Here is a 9,281-nt window from a genome sequence, read left to right on the forward strand (position 1 = left end):
CGGCAACCCCAATTCATCCCCCGAGGCTACGTCTCCCATTCCTCAAGGATTCAATTCGGCATGCATAATTCCGCGAGCGGGGAGGATGAGCCGCGCCATATATACATCAGGAAAAGGAAGTACCAGCAGGTTTTTCGGGCGCGAAAGGAATTCCCGGACCTCGTCGAGAGAGCGTGTCGGTAACCCCTTTTCTTCCTGATGCGCCCTGGCTTTTCCCAACGACCCCCTGCGAGAACAAAAACTCGCGGGACCGACCGGTTCGAGTGAGAAGTAACGAGGACTGGACACGAGGGCACGTAAAGAAGGAATAATAAAATGCCACGTTGAAGATGAAGGAGTGGGGAGGAAGACCACCAGCAGCTTGTCGCGATTTCGTGAATTCTCATCTCGCGAGTTAGTTGGCCTGTCGTCATCAGCTAGAGTGCAATTGCGAATCTAGTTTGCGCCGGAAGTGCAAAGTATCATCACCGTACGATTCTGCGATCCCGATTCCGGGATCTGAAATTTTTGTACGCGCCGCCAATCGAAGTAAAGTTTCAAGATTCGACAATCGTTAATGAGATTTCACTTCCGTTAAAGTTCGAACGAATTGACCGTCACGATTCGCTGCCTAAGACACCGGGATGATTAATGACACCTAATATTTTCCGGAACAACGTCCAACAGTCGAAAGATCCGATCTATTTCGCGAATCTACGCCCACCCGGTCGCCATTAGAGTCACTCGCGTGCTTTATTGCTATAATACCGAAAGATCCCGCGGATTCCGCGCAGAAATGCCACGGATGCCGTCCGATAACGCTCCCCAGGCACGAACGGTCGCGCCCTACCAATAGATGATTGATATGTTTGCCGTCTGTGTATGTGCCGTTTCTTTTTTTGCGTCGAATCGCGGACGCATTCGAGCTGGTAAAGCGTGACTCCGGTACATGACATGGATGGATACAATAATGGCTGGTACCATCATCATCAACATCACCATGATCATCATCAACACCCACAGCAGCAGCAGCAGCAGCAGCAACAACAACAACAGCAGCAACACCAGCAACATCCATACCAACAGCAACAACAACCGTACTACGGGCATCACCATCAATACCAAAGCCAACATCATCAGTACTCGCAGCAGTACTCACCGAATTATCTCTATCGATTTTCCCTTCAGGTAATCCGCGGTATCATCGAACAAAACAGCACAGCTTGTTTTGTCTTTACGAATAAATGGAATATTCCGTGTAGGGCATGGAAAAAAAATCAAAAGCAGTATTATACTTCGATTTTCATTACGAATTGTTCGAGAAAACTGGTGATTTGAACAATACTGTAACGCTTATCATAGAACCATAGATTCAAATAACGCCCAGAGAGAGCGTATAGTTAAATTAATAATGTCATATTATTGTATCGAGAAAAAAATCGACGCTTTATAATATTAATTGTTATTATTAATAAAATATACCGATATCTCTTTTTATAGAATGTATTTGAAATCAGTGGAAAAATATGTTGCAATAATATATATCATACTAAAAAAAAAATAATACCAAAACTGTAGGTATTAAAAGCGATGAAACATTTTAAATTATAGGCTATTACAACAAATTTAATGGCTACTTTTGGCGACACGTGAGGTATATTTTTAACTGTTTCATGCCATATAAAAATCAAAAAGAATTTCAACTCCACGAACTGAAATTAATTATATCTAGTTATTCCTCGATTAAGCACGCGAATGCAATTTTGCACGTGGCTCGCTCGACGCGTTGATAACACCGATAGCTAATATAGAGAAAATGACAGACGCGAAAGTGGGGGAGATGAATTAAAGGGGAGCTTCACGTTTCTCTCTCTCTCTCTCTCTCTCTCTCTCTCTCTCTCTCTCTCTGTCGCTCGCTCGCTCCCCACATGAAAACCATTATATTCGTCGTCAAATGAACACGCTAATTGTAATTTAATTATTTTGCAGTAATACTTATGAACGAGGTTTCAAAATCCCATTATAAATTACCATTATTTTGATAACGTCCTGTGTGAAATTCGCGATGCAATTCTTATTAATCGAAGTGGATGCTGTACGTTATGATGCCGTACTATAATCGTCGAACAAACGCATAATATTATTTTCCACCTCGCGAAATCTCGCGTTTGACAATATCGAATGAGGATTTAATACTTTTCCGTTCGCACATACGAAGATTACATTAATCCAAGAAACGACGCTCTGCATATTTATCAGTCAGTAATCAATTCGGATATCGATATAGGGCATAGATAGCGCGCACACGGTTATTATGAACAACATGAATGCATGGAATATATATTATACCTCCGACAACAACGATTTTACCGTGTAACATTTTCGCGCGTATATCTCCGCTCTGCTCTGCTTTTTACAACGCGAGAAATACGCGGCGGTAGCCATATGAGGCCGGTAATTTTTCACCGGAAATCAACCCTTTCGCTTACTCACGTTCACATCACGTTGCAATCAATATTTCCTCGCTTACAACGAGCGCGCGCGATAATATTTGCAGAAACCTCGATATCGCGTGACGTTTGCGCCTGGAATAAAATTTATTGCGAAATAAAAAAAAAAATAGCGCATCCCAACCTCCCCCTCGAGTCTCTCCAAGAAATTTACACGCGTAGAATTTTCTCCGCACGAGCAATTGGAGCGGAGAATGGAAGGAATAACATCGACTGCAGAGATAGAAAAGAAAAAAAAAAAGGAGACAACGATGCAGACGCAATCTGCGATTTTTATGATCTGCGGCTCGGACGCGAACCGGTCGCATGTGCATCCAACGACATTTGTAAAATATTACGTGGTATATCGGGGGATGGTAAAAAGAGCGGTGGCAGCAGCGGCCTTTCCCTGATACACGCACGAAACTTGTGTCGCACGCACACAACGTGCGGAGGAGAAGAAGATGGAGGAAAAACGCCATTTCCGACAAAAAGAAAACGCTTTCGCTTATGACGGCTCGCGATTTTTTCATAACGGGCAGGCGAGGCAATCCGGGCTCAATTCCGATGCTTATCGACAGGAGTTAATTCCGTGCGCGAATTAATCATATCTAACGCGCGCCGATTTTATAACGCGGGGGTCGTTTTGTATGCCAACGACATGACCAGCCACATATCGATGAGCGTGTAGGGGTTGCGAGAGTGAGCTGAGACAGGCAACAGAGCAGACAGAGAAGAGAAACGAGGACACAGAAACGAAGACGACGATAGAGAGGCAGATACAGAATCCCATCTCCACAAACCGAGCGAATTCTGCGTCCACCGTCGACCCGAATACGACGAGGCGTGCCTTATCTGACAGGTAGATACCAGCCAGAGTTATGTGTTACCTACCTACGCCAAATTATCTTCCCGCCCTTTCGGCTTCCATCTCTCGCGAGAGCGTGTACACGAGGTTACGATCTGCGTAAATAGAATGTTAATCTTTAAATGTTGTGTGTGTGTCCAACATTTATTAGAAATCGAACTGCTGTCCGAGATTCCTCCCCTAAAAGTGTTCACCAAGAAATGGTGTTCACCAAGAAAAAATCTGAATTTCGTATAGATGAAATCCTCGCTCCAAGAGAGTGAAAATATAACCGCCCTTGAAAGAAAATGAAATATTTAACAAGATTTCACTGCAAGAAATTTAGAGTGTTGGTCCTCTTAGAGAATACTTATAATTTGAAATGAGATTTCGGAAAAAAAAATTCAATTGAATTCGTTGGATTATAATAAAGTTATAAATGAATATAAGAAAGAAAAAAAGTGAGAGAGAAAATTTTGGGAAAGTGACGAATTTCTATGATTACCACTTCCTTCTTTCCACTCCCTCTCTACATCGTTAATACGTATTTAAAATGCAGAGAGTATAAAAAAGCGCAGCTAAAAGGGACGTACTGTCACGTTTGCGAGCACGGAAGTGTGAAGCGTAAAACTTATCTCCGCCTGCGGAAATTATCGCCGTGACATAACCGCCATGAAAAACACGCGATATGAGGACGGAAGGATTTTGAGACGTATAAAAGCTCGCGCGTGTAGGACTTCTAATGAAGGACGTGGGAGAGACATGTCTTTGTCACCATCACCATATAGATACGCGCGGAATTGTACTCCCCCATATATATATATAGTGTTCTCGCGTCGAACAAGCCCGTCGTTATTATGCGAATTTACGCGATTCTACGCGCGTGCGAATGAGCGGCCACCGAATTTCCCTGCTCTGTGAAAATATCTCGAGAATCTCGTAACCCGATAAGACGGATTGCACTCATTCATGCGCGTGTTGCAAACACGCCAGTTTATCGACATTTAACCTTTCGAAGCTGACATTGCACTCCAAATCCAAGTGTGTAAAAAAGCGACTTCGATATATGTGTGTGTGATTAGTTTTCCGTGTAAATATAACACACTGTACTGCAAATATGGATTTACACATTTAAACGTATGGTCATTTTTACACGGAAAACACGGAATAACACATACATATTAGGTGTAGTAAAAAGTCATCGCGTATTTTTTAGCTCAAAGTTGTATATACAATATCTTCGTCAATAATGAATGAAATTCAAATTTAAAAAAAGGGTTTTAAAGCTTGAAATCTCTACTTTTAAAAGCTTATCACATTTTTTAAGTTTATATGAGTTTGATAATTTTTACATACCAAAAACTACGAGCTGAAAAAGACGAAAAATTTTCTTCTCACTTTGTGGATTTGTAACGTGTCCAAAACGAATTTGAGAAAATTTTCGATTACCTATCGTGAAAGCTTGATACTTTCCCTACAAAATCGTTTTTTTTAAATATTCCTACGACTTTTGATTACTGAGTTATCGCGGATTAAATAAAAGAATTATTTTGACTTTAATTGCTCATAACTCCATTAAAAATTGTCGTATCGTATAATTTAAAAAAGAGATTTTTAAAGCTGAAACTTTACTCTATCAAGATATAATATATTTATATTGTTGGTAAGAAAGTAATTGCGGTTTTTACTGATAGATGTCTCTAAAAAATACGCGATGACTTTTTACTACACCTAATATACATATATTGAAATCACTTTTTACACTTGGATTTGCAGTATGAGTCTGGTTTATATTGGATTTAATTATATATTTTACGTCGGCAAATTTGAATTACTCTTATTAAAATATAATATTAAGCTTCAATTTTTATTTTTCTTTATAAGAATTACGTCATTTTAAATTTCTTGAAACTAATTGATATCTTTTGGTCAATATAATGAATCTCACCGACACACAATGTCAGTAATCGTTGCAAGTTTTATGTCAGGTTTTGAGGATTAGGTGAATAGATAAAGATGCCTTTTTGAGGAAGAAAAAAATCAATAAAACAGCAATCTCAACATATGTATCAGAAAACGCAGAGTCATTTTGGCGAAGACATAGTCAGTTTAAGATCTTTGGAAATAATCTGGTACGCGGAAGCATTAATTAGGCCTACAAATTCATATTATTATTAACGTCAAAATAGACTATCTTGAAAAGATTCGCCGCGATTGCCAACATAAAAATAGCAAAGTGCCACACGAGGCACACAACTCAGGATCGAAAGGGAGAGAATCAAGAGTCGCGGGTGATGCACGGCGAGGGAGAGAGCGCGTCGGAGATGACTGGCTGGCCCGGGGGTGAAAACGGGACAAATGAGAGAGGGGTCTAAACAGCAACAGTAATTCGTTCACTGACAAAAGGCTCTGCTGGAACAATGACGTCTGCACCGCGCGTCCGTGTGCGCGCGTTTGCGTGTGCCGCTTATTGTGAAAGCCCGCGCGCTTTTCACCGGATTTTCCGTCTGTTACGCCCGGCCTGTTTAGATCGATCGACTGTCGAGCACGCACGCAGTCACATACGCATTCGCAGCTATATACACACGCACACGCGCACACACACACACACACACATACACACAATACATAGACAGAGAGGGCGCGATGAAGGAAAGGGGGTTGGCGACGCGCGTGAAGCGCGCGGGGGAAAGCCGCGCGGAAAGTGAAGAGTAATTGCCGCTTCGTGTTATCGCGTACTACATCTTCGTCGGTGTTTTTGATGCATCGCGAGTGTACGATGCGACGTATACGTGCCGGCATCGTAAATTCTATTACGCGATGGAGAAGCGCGTGTGCGGGGTTTTGTGTGCGGGTAATTTCAGGGTGGAAGCGTCCTCGTGCGCGAGCGAGAGGAGGGTGACACTGGTCAACGCTTCTCGTGGCGTGTGTATCTCGTTCGTGCGATCGAAAGTCGAAATAGATGAATGTTTCCACCGACCGAGGAAAAAGGCTGACACTTGGATAGTCGCGCTAAAAATAGACTATATATGAAACAGGACGAGGAATCTATTATGATTAGAAGTGATGATAATGAAAAACGCGCGTCTCCATGAGCGCGCCTCGTAATGGTTACAAAATTGTGATAAATGAAAAGAATAAAGCTGCGATAAAATTTGTATTATTATCGTATTAATTATTGGTTATTCTTCAATTGTTATCGTTACATCACACGCGGTTTTACGTTACGTACAATATTTTCACTCTGCTGTATCTGTAAACCAACGTGGCGAGAAATACAGATATATTTCTGTATAACCACATCAAGAATTATTATTCACGAATTATCATTGAGACGAGAACAGCGCAGCCTTCTCTTTTATGACAGAATTTATTGCACTTAATCTTGTGGAAGCGTTAGTGCATTTACAGTTACTTTGCAAAAGCGTACCAAACCATTGTTTACATTTCTCCTATTGCGCTTACTAGGTGCTATTATTTAAAGCCCGGTATTTAAATGGCCATTAAACTAATGGCGGAAGCTTAAGCGCCGAGTCTAAGCCCGAATTCCAGCGGGATAATCGCGAGAGCCCTAGATAACCGTGCTCTGTCCGTCCGCTTCGCTAATTATGATAATTGTTATGGTAATTACAAAGTCGATCATACAATTAGCGAGAAGACACACCCATTTACCGCGCTACATACGAAGACGTGCGCAACACGATGGACAATGACATTTAAGGCAAACAGCGTCATCACTCTTTGATAATACATCCGATCCAACCTGTCAATCTTCTTTCATAACTTTCTCATTACTATTGTTTATCGTTTACCGATACACACGTTTCCTCTAACATGATTCACGAGTTTAAAAATACACGCTTAAAAAAAAAAACAACAACAAAAAAAAAGAAACGGCAATACGTTCGGAAGCCGCGCTCTCGATTAGAGATCCATCTTCGTTGCGGATCGGTCGCCCTGACAAGTGTCTCCTCTGTGTCATGGCTGTATTGTGATTTACCGTCCCCCCCCCTCTCCCCCTCCGATTCACGGTACATTGGATCGCGGGGGCGATTCAGCATTTCCAGATTGCAGTTCGAACCATTCAGTAGCGACGATCTGCGTCCACCCCGCCTATCGGAAAAGTGATACATAACCCTCATTAGCAAGTTGCCATTCCGGTTCCTGCCAGTATTCCTTGCCAACCTGTACCGAACACCAATCAAGCCCACGCGCTCATTCGTACATAGTGCTGTTGCTCGCGTTGTTGTTGTTGTTGTTGTTGTTCCCCCGTGGCTTGTACCGCCTATCCACGTATTGGCTGACGAAGCAAACAATCCCTCCATTAGTATTTGTTATTTTCTAAAAGCATTCTCATAATAACCGCTTACAATTTAAATTGTATTGAAACGTCTCTCTTCATCTCGTACCTTGCTTGATTATGCGAAAAACATCAATCTCAAATTACACAACAGATACAATAGCACACTCCCATACCCAGATATTGTATCTTTATTTTTATGTAATTATAGTTTACTGACATCATGATACTATTGTTCCATTATTCAACTAACAAGCATGTGTTGCGTCGAAATTCTAGTTTATAATATTCCGAGATAGCAACAGTAATGTATTTAATTTTCTAGACTTTACGCACACAGTTCGAAATTTCAGAATAATTTTTGCGCTTTGTTTGGACTTGGCTGCTCGATTTGGTCACGACGGGACAGAATTTTATCCCTTGGGCACGATTACGTTACGGTATAAAATTTCTATTCGCAGGTGCGCATTCAAAAAGCTCTTGTGAGCGCGCTCAGCGGGCAGGTATCAGAACGGCGTACGTCGTATTCCTCTGGAAAGGGTGGCTTCTCTGCGTCGGGGTAATTAGACACGTCGTCCAGTTTACGGGCGGACGTTAAACTCTCGAACTGGAGATGGTCGAGATAGAAAGGTCCTTTCTACCCTCTTCTAGCCGGCGGGAATATGCGCTCTCTGGACCTCGTCCATTCGCGGGAATGAAGGTCCGGGGCTAAATTGAACGATCCTTTTCCGCTGGACGCTGCCTGGGGATACTAAAGCGTCGCGGTGCATCCGCGTCATATAATTGCCATGCGGAGTGCATGCAAAATGTACCTGCCGGGTCGTACCGGGCAAAATTTTCGTCGGACACGATGACGGCAACGGGCAGCAACGTAACGATGCGAATTAACGGGCGACTGGTGTAACCGGTTTAAGGCAGGATACGCTTTGTTCGTCGCACTTACGTATCCGTGATACGTAATGATGAAAAATATAAACCGTTCGCGGCTTGGAAAATGTGAGTTTTTGAATGAATTCGTAAAGGTGAATCGGAAGTCGCGAAAATGTTACAGACGTACAATGCATGCGATAACGAGTTATTGGATACGCGTTTGAATTAATGAATATGTATTTACATAATGAGAGTTACTGCATTCGTTTTGCGCGATAGTTTACGTCGGGGTTATTTATGATATCCGTGCAGCAGAATTCATAGCGTAATAATGACGATTCGCTCGAACGAGAATTGAAAATTGCGCGAGGACATCATACAATTCGCGTTTAACTACGACTTTAACGCATTAACGACTTTGTCGAATTTTCACACTCGCACATTAATTTGCCCCTCGATACACATTGAGATACGGAAATGACATTTCACATTTCACTGTAAAATATTTTTTGTAAAAGGAGAAACAGCTATCGAAATTATGTTGGAGGAATAAAGAATATCTCTGTGCGCTACTAAAATATATCTGCATATTTTGATCTTCCGAATAGAATTATGTAAATTGTGAGCGGAATATTTATAAATGTGGATACAACGTGTTCAACGCATTGTATTGCAACGTTAACTAAAAGCGCAGAAATAGGTGGAAGGAATTTTTTAACGGTTTGTTCAACAGATTGCTCTGCTTGAATCTTTGGGATGCGGCGGCGGTGTTCTATGTAAAATATGTACGAGCGCT

General features: G+C 41.9%; 1 protein-coding gene across 1 annotated transcript in view; it reads left to right on the forward strand.

The window, feature by feature from the left end:
- The first annotated feature begins 933 nt into the window (after positions 1-933).
- LOC108747043 overlaps positions 934-9,281 on the forward strand; it is a 35,611-nt gene continuing 27,263 nt past the window's right edge. Inside the window, exons 1-2 of the mRNA XM_018484274.1 lie at positions 934-1,167; positions 1,242-1,325. Coding sequence (XP_018339776.1) covers positions 934-1,167; positions 1,242-1,325 — 318 coding nt within the window. The remainder of the gene's footprint in view (positions 1,168-1,241; positions 1,326-9,281) is intronic.

This window comes from Trachymyrmex septentrionalis, unplaced genomic scaffold, assembly GCF_001594115.1.
Source record: "Trachymyrmex septentrionalis isolate Tsep2-gDNA-1 unplaced genomic scaffold, Tsep1.0 scaffold190, whole genome shotgun sequence".
NCBI lineage: Eukaryota > Metazoa > Arthropoda > Insecta > Hymenoptera > Formicidae > Trachymyrmex > Trachymyrmex septentrionalis.